We start from the raw sequence: 23307 nt of genomic DNA on the forward strand, positions 1-23307 counted from the left end.
TATTTTAAAGAGTGATACACAGTCTGCAGACTTAATACATAGGCCATATGCTAGTGGCACATAACTAACAGAAAAAGAATTCCTTGCATTAATAGAAGCACAAAAAATATATTACAACTTCCAAAATAACTTTTTTTTTTTTTTTTTTTTTTGAGACAGTCTGGCTCTGTTGCCCAGGCTGGAGTGCAACAGCACAATCACAGCTTACTCCAGCCTTGACCTCCTGGACTCAAGCCATCCTCCCACCTCAGCCTCCCAAGTAGCTGGGACTACAGGTACCACCAGCCCAGCTTTTTTTTTTTTTTTTTTTTTTTGGTAGAAACGAGGTTTTGCTATTACCCAGGCTGGTCTTGAACTCTTGGCCTCAAGCAATCCTCCCACCTGTGCCTCCCAAAGTGCTGCGAATACAGGCGTGAGCCATTGCACCCAGCCCAAAATAATGTACTTCTAAACAGCAGTTACATTTTTCACGTGCTACACACCTATTAGATGTGGGCATGGATCCCAGGGCGGGTGTTGACTGAAGACTTTTGTTTTTTTGTGTGTGTGGTATTACTGAATATATAAAGTTTAAAGGTAATTTTTAAAAGGTCCCTTTTAAAATGCACAGATTTATAAAGTACACATGGGTGAGATTAGTAAACAAATTGAGCCCCACCTATTGCTGATGACTGCTATGATCACCCTTCTATTTCCACTATCATTCTCAGAGGGCAGGACATGAAAAGCCAACACATCCACTCATGCAGTCTTTTAACGCTGATTGAACAGCTTCTATGTGCCAGGCACTTTTTGCTAGGTGCTGAAGACAGAAGATGCAGGGGCTAAAAGCCTGCCCTGAAAGGCTCACACTCCACCAGGACATATTGACATGTAACTACAATATCTGTGCAGCAAGACTGAGGTACGTACAAAGTGCAACACATGCACATTCTAGCTTGGACTGCTGCCTTGGAGGTCCCGGTTTCAGAACCTTCAGTATTACAACAAAGCACTGCTACCATGAATAAACCTACTACACGTCAGGAGTTTTCCCATGTTATTTCACTTTACCCTCACTTACACCTTCCAGTAATTCTAAGTGTCCCCATGTAGTAGAGGAAAAAGTTAGTTCTAAGAAGTCATTTGCTTGTCCAAGATCACCAACTACCAACTAGAAGAGCCAGGATTCCAAGCCAGGTCTTTTCAGTTCAGCATGCCACTGCCCTGCCTCTGCCTCTCGACCAAAACCTAGACGAGGTACTACGTGAAGACCACATTAGAGAAGTTTTGGCACATAATCTCTGCGTGCACTGGATAACTTCACAGGTGTGCAACAACCACTGAATGGCATGCCAGATGGTAGCAGTAGTTGTTCTAAGTATGAGCCTGCAAATATAGTGACTGAAAAAAGTTGGAAAGGTTTCTCAAAGTTAGAACAAAGCCATAATGATGCTTTTGATGATAGAGTACAAATTTGGAGATCAGTATCAGTGGTAACAATTTCAACGTATCCCTGGTCTTTTACTCACTTTACGCCACTTAAATCATTCAGGCCCTTTTGTTTCCATCTTGATGGCTTACTACGAATAAACACACCTACATACAGCAGCCGGGCCAAAAAAATATTCACACGCACTTCTATACCGAGCCCAAAGAGCAACCGGGAATTCTGAAGAAGCTGCCACAGGGCAGATGGTTTAAAAAAAAAATGGAAGAGGGCATCAAATGAGAGCAATAAAAACATATTTACCTGTCTCTTCACCTATTCTGAAAACACCAACGCCAGAACCATCTCTGATGGAGTATCGGATCTCCCCATCTCTTCCGGCATCCTCATCATGAGCCGACACTGTCATTACCAATGAACCAACAGGCACATCTTCTTTCACCGTCCCCTTTTCCACAAAGCTGGAAAACACGGGTGGGTGCAAGTTCTCATTCACATCAACCACCTCAACTTCAACATAGCAAGTAGAGGACAGAGAAACTGGCTTTCCCTTGTCTTTGGCCCTCACAGTGAGATTATACACTTGCTTCTTCTCAAAGTCCAACTGCTGGACGATTCTAACTGCTCCACTGAGTTTATCCACATCAAAGTTTCCTTCTCCGTGGTCCATAAGGCTGTATCTCACTTGACCAGACTGACCTAAATCAGGATCATGCGCTTCTAACCACATGATGACGGTTCCTTCTGGAAGATCCTCTCGGACTTTCACACGATAATTAGGTGGAATAAATTTAGGTGGGTTGTCATTAACATCTTCTAGTGATACTTTCAAAACGACAGTGGAGAACAGCTGAGGCTCTTCTCTGGCTTGGTCCCTGGCTTCAATCTTCAAGTAGTGTTCATGCTGCAGCTCTCGATCCAGAGGGCGCGCGATTTTAACAACACCCGTCACGCTGTCAATTGAAAATGTATCTGTGTCTGTAAGAATCGAGTATGTCACGTGTCCGTTGGGCCCTAGGTCTTTATCTGTCGCTTCAACCTGGATGATTTCACTATGTACCTCCTTGTCTTCACTCACTTCCACAAAATAACTCTCCTGTAAAAACTCGGGTGGATTATCATTGGCATCAACAACCACGACATGTAGAAGACGCCATGCAGCTTTCTGGGGTATCCCAAGGTCATAGACGGTAATATTCAGGGTGTATTTGTCTGTTGTTTCACGGTCAAGAGGAGATAAAATTTTCAGCATTCCTGTTTCCATGTCAATCACGAAGCAACTATCCTCATTTCCTCCAGAAATAGCATAGACCAGTTTTCCATTGAAGCCAGTGTCAAGGTCAGTGGAATTCATGAAAATTACACTGGAACCCACAGGCTGGTTTTCCTTTACCTGAATACCAGTCGGAAGAGTGCTTCCAAACTGTGGTATGTGAGCATTGACAGAGTGAGAATCAAAGAAAATATCCTCCACCTCTCCCTGGTTGTGTAATTTATTTGCCTGCAGAAGCTTCTCTGCCAGCATTTTGGCAACACCAGTCTCTTCACACTGCAAGTTTACCAGCTTGCGACTGGCAGCCACTGTTATGTTGATATATAACGGTGTGGCAAAATTTTCTCCATCTGTAGCTGTGATTCTCAGACTGTGAAAAGACATCTTTGCAGCTAAGCCATCCATTAGCGATTGCTTTAATGACAATACCCCAGAGTTGGGGTTTAAACTAAACAAATCCAGTTCATTTCCAGCTTCAATCTGATACTGTACCAGCTGAAGTTCATCTGCATCAATAGCAGAAACAGTGGTTATTTGCTCTCCCACGCCTAGATCTCTGGGAATTGTCCCTTCACAATTTATTTTCTCAAACAAAGGTGTGTTGTCATTCAAGTTATTGAGAGTAATTGTAGCAAGGACTTCGACTTCCCGGCGGTACGGCAAGCCCCAGTCTGATGCACGAATCCTCAGAGTATAAACCCGAGGCATCAGTTCGTAGTCCAGGTTTTCTGACGTACTCACAGCACCAGTGAAATGGTCAATCGCAAATGGCACGTGATTTAAATTTGCGATACTGTATGTCACGTACCCATTCTCACCCTCATCAGGGTCTACGGCACTCAAGCTCATGACAGTAGTACCAATGGGCACGTTCTCATCAAAAGCAGCTTTGTACGCTGTCTGGGTAAATTCAGGGGGATTGCTATTTGCACCTAAGACTTTCACCAAGACCTTGGTGGACGCTTTTCTGTCACTTGTTGTTACTTCAAGTTCAAAATGGGCTGCCTGCTGTCTTTTAACTGGTTCTAAAATAGAAATGAGACCAGTGTTGTAATTTAAACTGAATTTAGCTTTTCCGGGTGTACTTTTAAAAACATACCTCAAATGGGAATAACCAGGAATGGCTTTTACCATGACCACAGGTGTGTTGGGAGGAGCAAATTCACTTATTTCTGCTCTGTAAACATCCTTTTCAAACTTGACTGGCCCGGCTTTGAACTGTGGAGAAGTCACGTGAATTACTTTAACAGAAGAGAACTGGGGCGGAGTTCCTTTATCTTTAGCCTGTAGTGTGAGATTGTAGCCGAAAGGATGACTGTCCCAATCAACGCCACCGATGGCTTTGACTTTATACTCCTTACTCCCTGGAAAGGACCTCACTGTTCTGAACTGCTGGAGAAGGTCGCCTGCCACGATGCTTAAAGATGCTATGTCACCATTGGCACCCTGATCGCAGTCATCCACTGTCACAATTGCATATGCTGGGTCCCTGTCCAGTTCTGATGGTGACAATGTCACTGCTGTAATCACCGGGGCACATTCATTGGCCTGTTCGACGTGCGCCGTTAGCTTGGCCATGCTGCTGATGCCACTGCTCCCATACAATTTCATTCCACGGTCCACAGCGAGGATTTCCATCTCATAGAGCTTGGTCTCTAGGTAATCAAGTCTACCAGTTAACACTATCACACCACTGGTTGGGTGAATAGCAAACATATCTGTTCGATCTTTAAAACTGTAGTAAAATTCCCCGTTGGTTCCTATGTCTGCGTCTGTGGCGCTGACTCTTGCAATACTGGTCCTTATGGCTGTGTTTTCAGGTAAAGAAACGCTGTATGAGGTGGGTGAGAATAACGGCCTCAAGTCATTTGTATCCAGCACCTGCACCCTGACCTTTGTTCGCGCCTCCACATTAGTATTTTTTTCAAGTGCTTTCACTATCAATGTGTAGTGGTCTTTCACTTCTCTATTAAGAATAGCTGTATTTCCTCCTTTGGTCCTTATTCTTAGAAAGCAAAAGTCTCCGAGAATGTACTCTTCAGCTTTGAACAGGTTTTCACTGTCTCCGGAAACAATTTTGTACCTTACTTCCCACGATGGCTGTGTAATGTAAATACCCATCTTGACAGGATGCCCCACGTAAGTCTTAGCTGCAGAGTTCTCATGCACAGTGACGTTGTACTCGAGGTGCGTAAACTGCAGAGGAGTCTGTTCAAGTCGTTGACTGCCATCACTGTCTCCAAAATGTTGGAAGGGGAGGAGGAGAAGCAGGAGCAAGGCCAAATGTCTCCCCATTGCTTAACTGTCGGGAATCTGAAACAGAAAAAAATCAGAATCATTACCTTGGGGAAATAAAACAAGCGAAAGTGTGTACATTGTTTTAAACCTCTCATTTAAAAAAATATTTTCCATACACATGGAATGTAAATAAATGCAACGGTTTTGGATTTTTTCATGTTTTCCAATGTAAGTATCGACATTCTTGTAACATGTCTAGAATTACTAAGCTTAACAAAAACTTCCTTTTCATTTTTGAGCGACAAGGTCCTATCTTTCATATTTAAATGACTCAAAAATCTTCATGAGTATCAAATGAAAGGCTACTAAGTGTAACAACTAAGTTATATTTTTATATTTAAATCGTTAAGGCAAATATAAGCAACTGTTAAAAAGTAATGAACATTGTTTACATTGATTTACATACAACGAATTAAATGATCAAAAGCTGGCAAACGTAATGCCCCTACAGTATTGTGAGAATGCAAAGCTTCTGACAACTAATTCAGAAAAAAACAAAAACTAGCAGTGGTTTTACATGGCGCCCCATAACAACAGCTTGTAATCTCATTTCAAAATTTATCCTGAAATTATATTATTTCTGTATAAGAATGGCTAAGTAGACTCCCTACATAATGTAAGGGTTTATTGTCTCATTTAGCTTTATATAACTACTTAAAAGTATTAAAATAATTATATCAAGTCTGATACTTATCACTAACATAAGCCCCAAAGAAAGGCGATTTACAAAATAAAAACCAGAATTCAGCAGCCTGATGTCAAACAGCGTTTTTCCTAAGCCAGTGAAGCAAACCTTACCAACTATATCAATGTTTTATCACTGCTGCTGTCAACAACCAGTTGTTCACAGAATGTCTCCTATCTTCAGGGCATCGAACAACCTGTCATCCCGGGCCCCTCCATGAGAAGATGACACACACACACACAAAAGCTAAATCTTCCAAGCTAACACACGTTAAGGGTCAAATCAGTCTATTAATACATGGTGGCAGACCCTGCAGGACAGTCCCTGGGTGACTGGCGGAGGAAAGAGAGAAACTGAAGAAATGAAGAAAACGTTGTCTTTAACAAATGACAAATGGGAAGGTGGGCGAAGTCCACTGGGCTGAGGTCTGGCCAGGGAAGCAGGACAGTTATTTTCAGATCAACTGTTCCCCTTTGCCAACAGATTCATCTTGTAAATCAACGCAGCTTCACAAAGGACAGCACTGTCATCTTGCAAAGTGACTCTCAAATTAATATTCACAAAACGTGAATGCTACCAGAGGTAAATGAATGGCAAACTGGAGGGTGGGTTTGACAGCCCAGTTGAAATTGGTACAACAACATTAATTTATAGTATCTTAACTTGGCTACTGCGAACTCTGCCCCGTAAGTCATTGCATTAGGGGGGAAAAAAGACCTGATGTGCTTAAAGCAATTAAAGCTTAACTGATATTGAATCACGGTCAAGTTGGCCACCCTAACTTGTTGTTTAGCTATGACGCCTTCTCCTCTCCAGATAAAGTCAGAAATTAAACAGATTTTTGGCTTCCAGGAGAACAATTATCATTTAAACGAAATAAGAAAACAATTTGCTCCCAAAACTATCTCTTTAAGTATCTCCATTTAGTCAACAGTTCTAATACTCAGGGAAATTTGAATATTATAAAATAATCTTGTAATTTTATCAAAACAAATGAAAAGTGCAACCTACAGGTATGGAGGACCTTATTAGACAGAACCTTGCATGGTGTTAAGGAATAAAAGACAAAGATCCCAATCCCAAGAGATTTACAAACTAGAAATAAAAATACATATAAAGAGGCTGGGCACGGTGGCTCACACCTGTAATCCCAGCACTTTGGGAGGCCAAGGCAGGTGGATCCCTTGAGCTCAGGAGTTCAAGACTAGCCTGGCCAACATGGTGAAACCCCGTCTCTACTAAAAATACAAAAATTAGCAGGATGTGGTGGAGCAAGCCTGTAATCTCAGTTACTCCAGAGGCTGAGGCAGGAGAATCACTGGAACCCAGGAGGCAGAGATTGCAGTGAGCCGAGATCATGCCACTGCACTCCAGCCTGGGCAAAAGAGCTAGAATCTGTCTCAAAAACAAAAAAACAAAACCACAAACACTTGGATGATGTTTAGCAAGCAGTGTCTTTTGTTTTAGAAGTCACATTATGTTTTAGGAGACATTTTTACCATCATCCACTGTACAACAAAATATTATACCAGGACTCTACCGCAAGCACTAGAAGTATTTTGCTTAATTCTACATATAAAGTTATCATGCAGCCATTAAAAGGTAAGATAGCACTCTGTATGTTGACATATGTCTAGCTATATTAACTGGAAAAACTAAGCTGATCCTATTTATGTTTATTTAAAAAAGAGGAGAAGAGGGGCAGATAAAATGTACCCACGGATATACTTAAAAATGGACAGCAAAATCTAGGCAGACAAGCAACTGTTAACAGTGGTAACTTCTGGAGAACCGGTAGAGAAACAGGTAGCTGAGGGAGTGATTACTGTGGCATTTTTCTCTACTATGGTTTTTTTAGCACGAGTATGTGTTACCTTTATCATCTACTCACCCCTTTCATTAATTAATTCCTTTTACATAAGTCTAATGAGCATCAACTATGTATCAGGTGCAGTTCTAGATGCTGGGGATTCAAAAGTGAACTAAATTACCAACAAGTCCTGATGGGAGATACATTTCCTGGCCAGACACAGACAGACAGACAGACAGACAAATAAACAGAGTATATCCGACGCTGATAATTAAGTGCTAAGGAGAAATCTAAAGCAGGGCAAAGAGAGACCAGGGTCAGGAACCTGAAGGAAAAGAGGGAAACCTAAATTCAAAGGGTCAGCGCCTACACTAGTGACATGCTGGGCAACTCTTAGATTCTTTGGGGCGACATAGAGTGTTCAATATGATTCCTGGTCCCCACCAGTTAGAAGCCTGTGGCATCCCCCTCATCACCCAGCTATGATGACTAAAGATACCTCTATCTCGAGACATTGCCAAACATCCACTAGGGCAGAAAGTCACACCCTGCAGAGAAGCACTAGATTAGGGAAGCCAGAAAGAGACCACGTGGCTGGAGCACAGTGGTTGACGGACAGCGGTAAGGCCGGGGCACATTCTGGGAGAGAACCTATGGTGAAGGGGGTTCTTTCTTAAAAAATAAACCTCATTTTAGAATATGCTGCTAGATTTACAGAAAAGCTGCAAAGACAGCTTCCCCTACTGTTAACATCTCACATTAGTACATCATACTAGATACAACTAACAAACCAGTACCGACACATCACCATTAACTACAGTCCATACTTCACTCAGATTTGCTCAGATTTTACGCAAGGCTTTCCCTCCATCCCAGAATCCCTTCCAAGACACCACCTTACATTCAGCTGTCATGTCTCCTAAGGCTCCTCTGGAATGTACGTTTCTCAGATTTTCCTTCTTTTAATGATCCGGACAGTTTCCAGAAGTACTAGTCAGGTATTTTGTAGGATGTCCCTCACCTGGAAGCTGCTGTTTCTCTCCTGATTAGATGGGGTTATGTTTGGGGAGAAAAGCCACAGAGGTAAAGTGTCATTCCCACCACACCGCAGCAAGGGGTAAATCAACACGATTTATCGATGCTGACGCTGCCCCTGACCACGTGGCTGAGGTAGTGTCTGCCAGGTGTCTTCACAGTCAGGTTACTTTCACCCCTTCCTGTACCGTATTCTCGGTAAGGAAGTCACTGCACGCAGCCCATGCTTAAGAGGTAGAGAGTTTCGCTACCCAAAATATTTAGAATTCTTCTAGAAACTGATTTGTCTATCTTCCTCCATTTATTTATTCAATTTTTTTTCTTTTTTAGACAGAGTCTCGCTCTCTCACCCAGGCTGGAGTGCAGTGGCGCGATCACGGCTCACCGAAGCTTTGAGCTTTAAGGGCCCCAGTCTCAGCCTCTTGAGTAGCTGGGACTATAGGTGGGCCTGCAGATTTAGACTGAGAATTTTACATACTCAGGGACTCCAGCACGCCTGGCTCATGTCTGTATTTTTTATAGCGACGGGGTTTCACCATGTTGCCCAGGCTGGTCTCAAACACCCAGGCTCAAGCGATCCACCCACTCAGCCTCCCCAACTGCTGGGATTACAGGTGTGAGCCACTGCATCCAGCCTGAATCTTTTTTTCTCTCAAGATCAGTATGGACTCATGGATAAAGGATGATTTTTAGGACTTTAGAGTTTAGTATAAATCAAATGAGAAGCCCCCCAGCTGATTCTGAACAGAGGAGTGCCATGGTCTCAGTAAAACGGAAAAGCCTGTGGGCAGCCAGGGCAAAAGCTGGAGGGCGACCAGAGCAGTCAGAGGCTGCGGCCACAACACAGGCGGAGCGTGTGCGGGCCAGGGCACAACGGGGGTGGGGGCAGATTCAGGCGGAGCGTGTGCGGGCCAGGGCACAACGGGGGTGGGGGCAGATTCAGGCGGAGCGTGTGCGGGCCAGGGCACAACGGGGGTGGGGGGCAGATTCAGGCGGAGCGTGTGCGGGCCAGGGCACAACGGGGGTGGGGGGCAGATTCTGAATCTACTTCAAGGTTGCCTGATGCACTGGAGTGGGGCGAGGGAGGGAAAGGAGGAGAGAGCAGTACCAGAGAAGATGCCAAAGACTGCTGAGCATAGAAAACAAGGGGGCCAGGAACCAAGAGGGAGACAGGAGGAGGAGCAGCCTCGGGGAGCAGATCGGGAGGTCAGTTTTGGACAGGGTAAGATGGGAACAGCTACCGGCTATCCAAGTAAAGATTGTGAGTGGGCAGCAGATATGTGGGAGACTCCAGCCGGCAGATAGAAATTTGAGAGTTGTCTGAATATGAAAGATGGTATTTAAAACCACAGAACTGAATGAGATCACCAAGGAAGAGAGCAGGCAGAAGAAAAAAATCCAAGAGCAGAGCCCCAAGATTTGAAAGGTCCAAATGGGAGGCCCTGACAGCGGAGATGGCGGCCACTGAGAGGAAAAGGGAACCACAGCACAGTGGTGCAGTAAGAAACAGTCAGTAAATAAAGATTTTTGTAGAGCTGAAGCCCAACATTAGAACTTGGAGTTCTCTATAATATAAATACTCACTAATTCAGCTGGGCGCGGTGGCTCACACCTGTAATCCCAGCACTTTGGGAGGCCGAGGCAGGTGGATCATGAGGTCAAGAGATCGAGACCATCCTGGCCAACATGATGAAACCCTGTCTCTACTAAAAATACAAAAATTAGCTGGGTGTGGTGGTGTGAGCCTGTGGTCCCAGCTACTTGGGAGGCAGAGGCAGGAGAATCCCTTGAACAAGGGAGACGGAGGTTGCACTGAGCTGAGATCGCACCACTGCACTCCAGCCTAGGTGACAGAGCAAGACTCTGTCTCAAAAACAAAAAAAAATACTCGCTAATGCGCCACGCTGCTTCCCCCTCCATCCCCCCACCAGAAGGCTCTGGCACCGTTCCATCCCCTAAGACACACAGACCATGCCCAACACGTCAGATTGCTACGGCTGTTCTCTCCCCATGGTGTCCCAGGTGCTCAGTCCCACCACAGCCCCCGCCACCACCCACTCATCCCCAACTGGATTCCCAAACATGCAATTACCTTCCACATCCTACTCACCAGTTCCACAATACAGCTGGGACGGACTTGTGGACCACATTCCTAACTGAGACCTTCGAAAACCCTGAATGTACTCTGCAAACTTGGCTAACAGAAGGCTACTGTGAGTAGAATAAATTATTAAATGAAAAAATACACTTTTTGGGAGACATTGTTAACCCTGCAGTAATGCAACCAAGAACCACGAACTCATGTTTCACTAGAAAAACCACCCTGATCAAAACAATGGCTGTGGCTCTTATGCAAAACAAACAGTAAAGCTGAAGGGGGGAAAGACTCAAAACACCGTTTCATCTAAAAAGGAACTTATCGCCTACTCCTTTGCTTACGGAAATTAAACTCCCAAGACCATCTGAGCCAAGGGCTATACTTTGATATTTAGAAGGTGATCACACTACTTAAACTCACTGTAATTTCGGATTTCTAAAATGCATTCTCCAAAGCAAAAACAAAGAGTGTTTACTTATTTCAGCCTTGAAGGAGAAGGGCTCCCAGTCCAAAGCTTAAATATCTTTAGCATAAATCTCTGAAAATCTACAAATACGGGAGAAAAACAACTTTTCCAGTAAAAATCAGATATTAATATCTTCATATTTCTTCATCAGGAGACCTTCATGTAAAATGCTTCAATCAATTACCGTGACTGCACATTCTTCACAAACAGAACACAGCCCCTGTGCTGAAAACATAACTGCATATATTCAAGTGTTTAGATGACCTCAAGCTCAAGTCTTTGAAGGGTTTCAAACGCCACAGAGACACGACATTAGGTGACACAGCATCACGCAATGCATCAATTCTGTTAAATGCTGCATATTTATTACTGAGAGGTCACAATTCTTACAAGCACAAGTAGTCATTCTAGCCTTTATGGAACAGGACAACATTATTAAACTTTTCATTCCACATGTTACGATAAAAACACAAAATTATTAAGTTGAGAACTTTGTGTTCTCCCTCACTGTGCTCTTCTCCACTCTCATTTTCTATCAACATAGTGAAAGCGTCAGTAGAATTTAACTCATGATTAAAATTTGGAATTTCGAGTTCAGTTCAGTGTCACATTTTTAAAGTACTTTTAAGAGATCTCTAAATTGCAAGCATCTTTTTTTTTCCCCCACTGAGACACGGTCTTGCTCTGTCTCCCAGGCTGGAGAGCAGTGGCACCATCATAGCTCACTGCAGCACCAACCTTCCAGGCTCGAGTGATCCTCCCGCTTCAGCCTCCGGGGTACCTGGGCGCACCACCATGCCCAGCTAATTTTTTGTATTTTTGTAGAGATGGGGTTTCACCATGTTGCCCAGGCTGGTCTCAAACTCCTGAGCTCAACTGATAGACCTGCCTGGACCTCCCAAAATGCTGGGATTACAGTCGTGAGCCCCTGTGCCTGGCCGGCAAACTCATTTTTAAAGCAGGATCTTGAAGCTGTCAAGAGATTACGAATTGTAAATGAGTTTTTTTGTTGTTTTTTTCGTTTGTTTTTTGTTTAAGACAGTCTTGTTCTGTCACCTAGACTGGAGCACAGTGGTGCAATCATGGCTCACTGCAACCTCCGCCTTCTGGGTTTAAGCGATTCTCGTGCCTCAGCCTCCTGAGTAGCTAGGACTACAGGCATGCGCCACCATGACCAGCTAACTTTTGTATTTCAGTAGAGACGGGGTTTCGCCATGTTGGCCAGGCTAATCTCGAATTCCTGGCTGCAAGTGATCCACCCATCTCAGCCTCCCAAAGTGCTGGGATTACAGGCATGAGCCACCGCACCCAACGTAAATGGCTTTTTAAAGATACCGTATATTAAAAAAAATGTTGAATGATTTCTAAAATTTCAGACATTCCAGATAAAATTTACAACAGGAAAAAAAACTCTCGATTTTTCTAGTTCAATTATCATAGCCATGTCGGTACTTTTAAAAGCTTTCATCCTTACACTGAAATACTAATGAGTAGATCCTGTTTATTTTCTGGGTATATATTAATTCTTTTCAACCCATCTTCATATGATTTTCAGTATGAACGGAGGAAGCTGTGACCCTAGAAACTGAGCAGCAGCCTTAGGCTTGGCAGATGTCATTTAATTACTTCTGCTAACTCCATTCATATGTTATCTTTGACTGGGGCTGCAATAATCTAGTAACTCTAGCAAGACATAATTTAAATATTGCCTTCACATGATCAACAACCGCTTCCAATTTAACCCTGAGAATGGTAAAAATAGGACATCTGCTTAACTTTCTTAAGGGCAAGAACACTTCAGGAATCTATTTGGGATTGATTAAATCATGCACATGCTGAAGTTTTCTGAAAGAGTCAGATTCTGAAGAGTCAGTGACAGTGTGGAACTACAATCTGACTCTTTCAGAAAACTTCAGCATGTGCATGATTTAATCAATCCCAAATAGATTCCTGAAGTGTTCTTGCCCTTAAGAAAGTTAAGCAGATGTCCTATTTTTCAAACGGCCTCTAGATAAAACCTACTTATCTACATGAACCTATAAAACATGTCTGTTGGCATTATGAAGATGACGGGTTCTAGTTGTTCCGTGCTCCGGGGAACGACAAGACAGGACAGGTAGGCAGCGGCTGTGTGTCTATTTCTGGCAGGGTGAGGCATTCCTGTGCTATTCTCTTCTTTCCCCTCTCTCTATATTCCTTATCCTCCAACCACTTTCTCCTCATCCACATTCCAGGACAAATTTTGCCCAAGGAGAAGCTCAATAAACAGATTGTTTACCTCTTGTGAGTGGAGATCACCTCATCTAATGTATTTTTCTCCACAAATAGAAGTAATTTAAACGACATCTTGGCAGAGTAGCTAATAATCAACAATGGCCACTTCTTCCACTCCCAAGTTGGTGACTTTATTTTATACGTTGAATTGGGCTCCCTGTATAATCAGATTCGGTCAACCCTTCACTAAATGACGGACCAGGAAAGTGAATGTTCTATGTACAGCAAGAAAACGGAAATCTTCAGGGAGAAAAGTCCATCTTCCCTCCTCTTCTTAAAATGTTCTCTTCACCTGTTCTCTCTTCTTACACCTCAGAAGAGATGCCACCCATCCCAGTTGCAAATAAAGATACTCTGATGCCACAAAATCCTGCCTCTTCTACAGCTCCTCCCACTCCTGACACCTTGTGCAGAATCCATACACACACAGGTTCTTCCCCTACTTAAAAAACAAGCTTGGCCAGGCATGGTGGCTCACGCCTGTAATCCCAGTACTTTGGGAGGCTAAGGTGGGCAGATCATGAGGTCAAGAGATTGAGACCATCCTGGCCAACATGGCGAAACCCCGTCTCTATTAAAAATACAAAAATTAGCCGGGCATGGTGGCATGCACCTGTAGTCCCAGCTACTCAGGAGGCTGAAGCAGGAGAATCGCTTGAACCCAGGAGGCGGAGGTTGCAGGGAGCCGAGATTGCGCCACTGCACTCCAACCTGGGTGACAGAGCCAGACTCCATCTCAAAAAATAAATAAATAAATAAATAAAATAAAATAAAATAAACTTCATTCAAACCTTTGCTTCTTTCAAACAAACACTCTTATTCTTCTCTTTCTTTATACTGGCGAAGATTGCAAGAAAAGGAGTTTCACAGCACCGCCCTGGCTTCCTTAGAACTCCTTCTCCAAGGCCGGGCGTGGTGGCTCAAGCTTGTAATCTCAGCACTTTGGGAGGCTGAGGCGGGCGGATCACGAGGTCAGGAGATCAAGACCACGGTGAAACCCCGTGTCTACTAAAAATACAAAAAAATTAGCCGGGCGTAGTGGCGGGCACCTGTAGTCCCAGCTACTCGGAGAGGCTGAGGCAGGAGAATGGCGTGAACCCAGGAGGCGGAGCTTGCAGTGAGCCCAGATCACGCCACTGCACTCCAGCCTGGGCGACAGAGTGAGACTCCGTCTCAAAACAAACAAACAAAAAAAAACTCCCTCTCCACTAAACGCTGCTCCACAGAGATCCTGCAGGTCCACCCTGGCAGAACAGCTGTTCCCGCAGCACAAGCTAATGTCAAACCAATGACCTTTTCTCAGTGCTCATCCTCCTTGATTTCACGACACCTTTGACCCTACTCACTCCCCTCCCCACCACTCCTGATCCTTCATATGGTCAGAGTCCCCCAAAACAAAGAGGCAATCCACAGGTATGAAAAATGAATGACAACATTCTCCTGATTCTCTTCCATACTCTTTTACACTCTACACTGACTCACCTAAAACTCTCGCATTACAGACTTGTCTTCCAACTCTTCCTCCACATGCATTTATTACCACCCTTAAAGATCTCATCCACTCTGCCTCAAATCATGAAGGATCAGTGCACCAAAGCTGCAATTTCAGCTCTAACCTCTCTCAAACACCTCCTAACACTCCTCCTGAAATACCATCAAACCTAAGTTATATGATTGGCCTTCACTATAGAAGAGTTCTGCATCCATGGATCCAACCAACCTCAGGTTGAGAGCGTCTTTAAAATGAACAATAAAACAGTAAAAATATAAATAGTACCCCATTTTATATCAGGGACTTGAGCATCCTCAGATTTCGGTATAAAATCTCAAATCTCCCCTTAGAGACCAAAGGACAACTATATAGACTTTTCACCCTTTCACCATTACAAAGTAACAGCTCTTCCAGTGTATTTTCCAATCTCACCACTTCCCAAATCAACCAAGTTTGCAAACTAACAAATCAAACAAAAAGGAAGGGGTTGGGAGAACATCAAATGTGGAACCTAGCTCCAGCTTTGTCACTAATCAACTGTGTGAATTCAAGGAACTTGCTTAATCCTTTCGACTCCATGTATTCGAGAAATTGAAGGATGGACTAAAATCTTTGCAGCCTCCTGGCTCTCACACCTTCATTTCTCAAAAGTTATCCAGACTTGACATTTCTTTCTCAATTTCTCAAAATGGTTCCCTTTGCATTTCTGCCGCTACCACCTAGTTCAAATGGGTATTTTGTTCATGCAGAGTATTCCTACAGTCTTTTGGTATTCCTGCTTTCTACCCCCAATCTCAGTCAACCTATTCAAACTTCTTTGTGACATTATTCTTTAGTTTGAAAATATTCAGTATTTCCCCTTAGCCTGCTAAGTATATTATTCTTAACCTTGCATTAAAGACCTTTGATAAACTGATCTCTAACTAATTTCCTAATTTCCCAACACTACTTCTTACTCTAAAACAAAAAGGCATACTTCCCAGACTTGCAACAAGTTCAGTAGCCAAGCTGTCTTGAGCCAATAACACCACCTAGTGGTGAAGGCTCTAAACTAATATAACATCTTGACCTCTTCCCTTCCGAAAGATAATGCAAACATTACTATTTTCTTTGTTTCCTGCCCTCCACTCCGCACATACAGCTTATTTGTTTTCACCTTTCTCTTCAACGTTTTTCTTTTTCTCTCTCCTTAACCTCTGCCTCATAAAAACAATCCTCCCTTTTTTAGTAAGATTATTTAAGTCATAGTCAAGATTATCTATGTTCTACGTAGACAAAAAAAGAAGCCAATCCTTTCCCTCAGATAACATGGTACGGTGAGGTCTTCAGAATTTCTCTCCACTCATCACACCACAAGCCACACTATGCTTTCTATAACTTGCTCTGCACACATCATTTCCTCTGCTTGAATTGTTCCCCTCTGATTCACACTTCCCTCAGAACTCATATTATCCTAAATCCACCTGCCCCAGATCCCCCAGCTCACTGAGGTGCTGCTACGGACCACCTTGACCTGAATGGATTTCTTATCACACTGGTCTATAAGAGACTGTGTACTTGTCCTCTCCCTTATCAGACTACAAGCTGCTTGAGGGCAGGAAACACGATTTGTTCAGCACTAGATGTTGTATCTGGCTCAATGTTTGACACTATTGTTGGACTGGTAAATGGACAGATGAATAAAGCATTAAGAGTGAGAAATGGGAGGCAGGACTGTGTTGGGGAGGGGATATAGAGAGGGATAACATACGAAAATAAAACATCCATCCTCAAATTAACAGAAAATCCAGGCACAACCACGAGGCTGGTAACAACACTGCAGGTGGCTGCTCTGTAGAGGACTCATTTCCAATAGCTCAGAAAGAGGTCACCACCCACCTTACACTGCCTCAAAATTGGCTATAGATAATGCCAGGTCAGTGTCTGTGTTGCAGATTATCACGAAGCTCTAACCTTAATATTCTATGAAGGATACAGGATACAGATTAAATCATGACTAATTTTCCTAAGCAGTGTATAGACGACTTTATTATTTTTACTTTATAGACTTATCTTCACATACATAATGAACCCTTAGAATTAAGCAAGAATTCAGGCAATGTATTTAAATCTGGGACTTACAGCAAAAGATGACTTAAAAAACTTAAAAGAGTGAAATATGCGGATTCCTCATCAGAACGTATTTTTGAAATGAAAAGTTCCCCTCAGATATAAAACAGCAACTTCCTGATCTTAATTGACGTATATCACTCATTTCAAAAACTCTTCTCCAGTGTCTAAGGATAAATAAGCATTTGCAAACTGAACAATTAAGTGAGACCAAAAGATAGAGTTTGGCTTCAACTTCTATATAATTTGGTCAAAAGAACAATTATCTAGCACAAATCCCACTCATAAAGATTAAACAGCACATCAAGCCTTACGGCTCCCTGCTATTAAATCAGGTCCTTTAGGCTACAAATTATGCCACTGAGACAGAATCTAATGCAATAATAATGTACTAATTTGATTTGGCTGATTGATTCTACGTAAAATCAGCCAAACTTGGGTGGAAAGCAAGTGGGTAAAGTGTTAAAACATAATCTCTAAGATCCTATCCACCTCTAACATTCAAAGAAACGACTGCCTCAAAGGGACCTCAAAGCAAAGTCTAAAGGCAATGGAAAGGTAGAGGATGATCAAGGGAATGAAAACAGAATTAGTTTGTGCATAATTTTTAAAGATTTTTCTTCTCTTCTTTCTTTTTCTTCTTTTTTTTTTTTTTTCCCCAGGCTGAATTGCAACGGCACGATCTCGGCTTACCGCAACCTCCACCTCCCGGGTTGAAGCGATTCTCCTGCCTCAGCCTCCCAAGTAGCTAGGATTAACAGGCATGCGCCACCACACTCGGCTAATTTTGTATTTTTAGTAGAGACAGGGTTTCTCCATGTTGGTCAGGTTGGTCTCGAACCCCCGACCTCCGGTGATCCGCCCGCCTCGACCTCCCATAGGGCTGGGTTTACAGGCGTGAGCCACCGCGCCTGGCCATAATTTTTAAATATTTTTCTGTTGGCACCTGTCCGGACCATGGATTTAAATGATCTACTAACATGATGAGAACCCAACGGGGATACTTCTAGTGACTAATTAAAAGAGACAAATGAATATACAGGTGGCCCGAAATGATTTTATAAAGTCCTCTAACAACCACACTTCTTTTCAGAGTGCCAAATAATTTGGCTCATTTAAGGTGTTCATTTTTCAAAAAATGGTTATACAAATGCAAACTTCATTCAAATCAAACCTTACCTTGAGCTTGTTAAATGCCATGTTTAGCATAACTCAAGGCTTATACCAATTGTTGTTTTAAAAAATTACATAGTGTTTTAAGCATTTTTACATCTTAAATACAAAGGAATAATTCTAATTGTGGAATCAGAGCTGTCTTCCTAAGACAAAAAGACAAAGACAAATATCACAATTAACTATTAACTGGAGAAACACCTTTTCAAACGTCCCTGTGTTGGACGGCATAACCAAACTCATTAAGAATAGTGTGAAAAACAACACCATTACCTAGTTCTCACACACAGATACCTTCTTAAACTATCGAAACCTGTATCTGAATATATGAAGCACTAAGAATCTGCTTTTGAAAAAGAAATGAATAACTGAAGGTCATTTTCTTTTCAATCTTTTCTCATACTAATAATCACTGTTAATATCCACTTAAAAAAGTAATCGCCTCTATCAGGCGCCCGGGAATTGCTTAACAAAAGCCACTTAATGAAACCACAGTTCAGACCAAAAAAAAAAAAAAAAAAACTTAACTGCATAGAAAATATTTATGAGTTTACTTTCCTAACTCATACAATTGCGTCCTTGTTTCCAAAGCCTTGCAATTCACATCAGCGGAAACAAAAAAATCTAACACACAGCAGAAAGCTGGCTCTCTAAAAGAAAGCACCGAGGTTTTTTTTTTTTTTAAAGGCAATGAAAGACCAAAACCTCTTTCTTTTAAAAAGATCTTAGAAGTTCCTCCTCCAGAGAAGATAGAAAACACTGACAAACCGCACATTCTGCAGATGTTCAGCCCCGTAATGCAGCCTCGCAGGCCTTCCCTCCGCAGTCCACCGGTTGCATCCGCACCTCCTGCAGGGCGCAAACACCCAGAGACCCACGGACCCGGCAGCCCCGCGCAGGCCTCCCGCGTGCACCGCTCAGCGAGCGGGTCTTTCGCAGACGGCGGGATGCCCCAGGAGACCGCGAGGCCGGCGCAGCCCCGCGAGCTCCCGGAGGGAAGGCGGCGCGTCAGAAAGGATCGGACCCCAGCAATGGCTCCGGACTGGCCCCGCGCGGTCGTCTCTTTCTCCCGCTCCGCCGCCGGGACCCCCCTAGCCAGTGCTGAACTTCCCAACTGGGAAGGACCGAGTCACTCCACCCCCCGGGAGGTCGCGCACTCATCCGTTTTCGGCAGAGCCGGAGCCCGAGCCGGGGACCGGGCGGACACCCACAGAGCCCGCACCGCAGCGCGCTGCACGCTCTCGCCCCCGCCCGCCGGCCCGCGCCCCAGCGAACTTACCGCAAAGTTGGCCCGAAGTGGCGACGGCGCTCTCGTGGAGCTCACCCGCCGTCTCAGCGCGCCCCCGAGCAGGGACCGGGCCTGCCGGGGGCCTCGCCGGGCTCGCGCGCCCGCATGGTACCTGCCGCGCGACCCGCTCCCGCTCCCTCTCCCCGCGCCCGGCCGCCCAGCTCGGCGCCGGCGCCTCGCGCTCCCCGAGCGCAGGAGATCCCTCCGCCCCGGCCCCGCCCGCCGGCGCCGGCGCTCGTTTCTCGGGCGCGGAAACTCGAGCCGACTTTCCCCGGCTGCCGGCTCGAGGCCCGCGGGTTCGGCCACGCCGTCCCGCCCGGGCCCAAAGAGCCCCAGTCCCTGCGAACGCCAGGTCCGTGCTGGGAGACGAGATGGCGCCCAGCGGGGTCTAGCGCGGCTCCGAGGGGCAGGGCGAGGCTTGTGATGCCGAGGTTAGTTACGGCCAGCCACAGGCGCTGTGCAAGGAATTGGGGAGTGCTCCAAGCCAAGAAAGGGAAACGTTAGCTTAGCTAGAAAAAAAAAAAAAAAGGGCTGGGGCCTAATGAGAAAGCTTCCTAGAGGCATCCCTTTAGCTTTTCCATAGCCTTCTGGGAGCCCCTGAATCTGCATTTGAATGGCGCGGCTCTGGGTCCGCGGAGGTTTGGTGGGCTGAAGTCGTCCCCCAGGTCTCCAAAGGAATGCAGCTAGGTCGGAATGTACTTCCTCCTTCAGTCCACACTGAGTCCCCAGAAAATGGAAACGCTTCCCCCGCGACCTTTTTCTGCCGAGTTAGACCCCAGGCCCTCCCCGCCGCGGGCGCCTGGCCTCCCCCGCTGACACCCCGGACGCCCAGGCCTGCGGGACAAAAGGCAGTCGCGGCGTCCCGAGGGCTTCCTAGCCGGGAGTCGGCCCCAGGGGCCCCAAAGCGTGACCCCAGGCCGACAACTGCAAGTTCCTAGGCAGAGGGGAAGCCCCAGCGCCGAGACGCCCGCTCCGAGAACTCCCCGCGCCGGGCGCCCAGCCTGAACGTCCCGGGCGCGGAGCCCATCCCCGACGCGGGCAGGGCTCCAGCCGCAGGCTCGGCGCAGGGCGGACTCGGCCGAAGCCCGGAGGGCCGGAGGCGCTGGGACGCAGCCTGGACAAGAGGGCGGACTTGATCTCGGAAAGTTTGTGGGACTCAGGCATTTTAACACTGGGAAGACAAAGAGATCCGATTTCCCGGGGACCGGTGGAGGGAGCTTGGCGGGGAGGGGAACGGCAGGGCAGTCAAGTGTGAAAGAGAATTTCCTGGGTTCAAAGTTAACGCAGTCACCTTATAAGCCATCTTAGAGGTGACCGGAAAAAATAATAATAAAGGTGTCTAGCAGGTTGTGGCTGGGAAGGAAAAATAATGCCTGCAAGATGAGTGTGCCGATTCGTAGCCCTATATTCCCTGCCCACCAGTTGGAATATTCACAGATTCACACATCCAGCAATGCAAACTCCATCATCCAAAGACGTGTTTGCCCCGGCCATAATTGCTGCAAGTGCTTACAGGTCAATTTCATACATGGAACACCTCGAAAGTGGGTGACCTGATCTCCAAGCCCAACCGGCTTGTGCCGCTTGCCGAATTGTAAATCTCAGCAAAACCCAACCACACCGGAACTCCAGCCGTTTCCTGGGAGCGAGGGAGCGGGAGTAGTGCTAAAAGGGGAAAAGAAGAACAGTAAAAAAGTACAAAGATACCATTCCCTGACGTAAAATCACGGGATTTTTTTAAAATGGCACAAAAGAATTCCTGGAGAAGATTACCATTAATTAATAAGTAATAACGCTTCCTAGGGCTTACTAGGTGTTTTACATCTGTTTGGGAATCCCGATTTTCCAGGCTCCCTGAGAAATCTATCTGCCTGGAAGAAGTTGCACTTGGTCGCCAGAGGAGCCGCCGAGAGCCAGGGATGGAGATTTCAGACTTAGGACTCTGCCACGATTCTACTGATCCTTAAGCGCCAACAGAACGAAATGGACATGCCTGTTAGCTACCGCAAATCGAATTATTTTCATGAGAGAGAGAAATGTGGTTCAAGTTCCACATTTGTCCTTTAAATAATCGACCCTCCCTAACCCTGTCCCCAAAGGCTCGTGGAAATTAGGGAGGGGGTTGGGGAGACGGTTTCAGAAACAAAACGCTTTCCTCCAGCACGGCCTCTACATCCAGTCCACCCAAGCTGATTTTTGTAACTCATATAAAGAATGGGCCCGGGTGGGTGGTCAGTGAAGACTGGGGTGAGCAAGCGCCCCACGTCGCCGAGCGCCGGGGAGGTCCAGGTTCGCCCCCGCGCAGAACCGGGCAAGGAGTGCGCCTCGCCAGGTGGCCGAACTAGAGGGCGCTGCGCCCCTGCAAATCTCGCGGCCCCGATGCGCCCTCCCTAGGCACCATTGCTATAATAAGTTATATTCAAAATAATGCACAAACAGCATCGCCTCCCAAGTTCTTTTGAACAGTGCTCTATATGTATTTTATGAATTCCCAAAGCTATGCATACGAATCTTTCATCGCCGAGCCGCACAAAGCCAGAGGGATGCGCAGCTCCTGGAGCCGAGAACCCGTAGGGCGCACACGCTTCCCCGCACACGCTCAGAGCCACACACCCCACGTAATTTCATTTACGGTTTAAACTTAAATGCCAAAAGGCATGCACGATTTGAACAAAGAACTCACCAGTCTAGCCGAGTCCTCGGCCCTGGGCTTTAAAGTGCCCGGCAGCTCCGTGATCCCCCCGCGGTGTAGATATGTGTTAGGAGCCGGGTTTGAAGTACCAACTTTGCCTCCCCGGGATCTTCAGCGTGTCCCTAACCAGAGTGCCAACCTCCGTGCCGCCGGGACCCAGGCGGCCGCATCTCCGGAGGCTTCCGACCAGGACAAACTTAAGCACCAAACGCAGGCGAAAAGAGAGTGCGCGGGGCCGGAACGAGGGCCCGGGAGCAGCCAAGTTTGTCAGGACGTGCCCAGGCAGCCAGCCGCCGAGTTGAGGAGTTGCGGCCGGCGGCTGCGGCGACTCGCTGCCTCTTTCCCGACTCCCTCCCTCTTGGAGGCGGTGGGGGAGGGGAGGTGACGTCAGCGCCCCGCCTCGCCCCCCGCCCCGGGCGCGGACGGGATTCTCCGGCTGGGCGCGCCACTCCGGCAGTCGCGGCAGCGGGCGCGGAGGCTGCGGGGGGTCCCGGCCTCTGCGGTCTCTCTGGCCGGCCGCAGCTGTGGCGCGGGTGAAACGCCTGCCCTCCTCCTTCGGCTGCGTTTCCCGGGCGCCGGCGAGCGCGGGCGTTCCTCGCACTCAGCGCCTGAGCCGCCCGGAGCCCCGCTGCGCGCACTTACCCGGCTCGCGGAGCCCCTCCGGCGGCGTTTCCCACGCCGCGGACTGCAGGTGATGCTCTTCCTCTTCTGCAGCTGAAATTCGTCGCGACGTGTCGCCTTCCAGATTTTTGCTGGGCGGAAGCATGAACAGTCTCTGCAGACTGGCCTGGACGACTTGTACTTTGTGGCCCTCCAACTTCTGAATGTGAATTTTTTTTCACGACTGACTATGCTGTTCGTGGTCTTTATGTTGAAAATCACGGAGCTGTATTTTCATTTTCAAATTCTTTCCCAATGCTACTCTTGTCTTGACCGTACTCTGAAGCTTATATGGTTCTGAGAGGAGGGGGCGAAGGGATAGGGGAGGAGCCAGTTCCTAACGTGTCTTACAAGTCATCCGTAGTGATAGGGGCTAATACACAAATCACTGTCTCCTCCTCGAAATAATACCCATTTAGATAAATGCAAACACTGTTGAGGTTTAATTTATAAAAGAATGCGTCGTCTTTATGTAAGTGTCCAGCCTCCAGGAAAATATCTGCTGTGGAATATATTTTTAATGCC

At 46.0% G+C, this 23307-nt stretch overlaps 1 protein-coding gene across 11 annotated transcripts in view; it reads right to left on the bottom strand.

The window, feature by feature from the left end:
- FAT1 (FAT atypical cadherin 1) overlaps positions 1-23058 on the bottom strand; it is a 141952-nt gene extending 118894 nt beyond the window's left edge. For 3 of the 11 annotated variants that reach the window (XR_008657359.2, XR_008657358.2, XM_055276670.2), the window contains exons 1-2: positions 22114-23058; positions 1733-5015 (exon numbers count right to left, since the gene is read on the bottom strand). Coding sequence is in view for 9 of the 11 variants with exons in the window: in XM_055276670.2 (XP_055132645.1) it covers positions 1733-4997 (3265 nt within the window). In the remaining 2 variants the exon portion in view is untranslated. Of the gene's footprint in view, positions 1-1732; positions 5016-19421; positions 19615-22113 lie in introns of those variants that run through there. The other 8 variants (XM_055276665.2, XM_055276662.2, XM_055276659.2 and 5 more) reach the window with 5 other exon arrangements.
- Between the last annotated feature and the right edge of the window lie 249 nt (positions 23059-23307).

This window comes from Symphalangus syndactylus, chromosome 4 (assembly GCF_028878055.3).
Source record: "Symphalangus syndactylus isolate Jambi chromosome 4, NHGRI_mSymSyn1-v2.1_pri, whole genome shotgun sequence".
NCBI classification, from domain to species: domain Eukaryota; kingdom Metazoa; phylum Chordata; class Mammalia; order Primates; family Hylobatidae; genus Symphalangus; species Symphalangus syndactylus.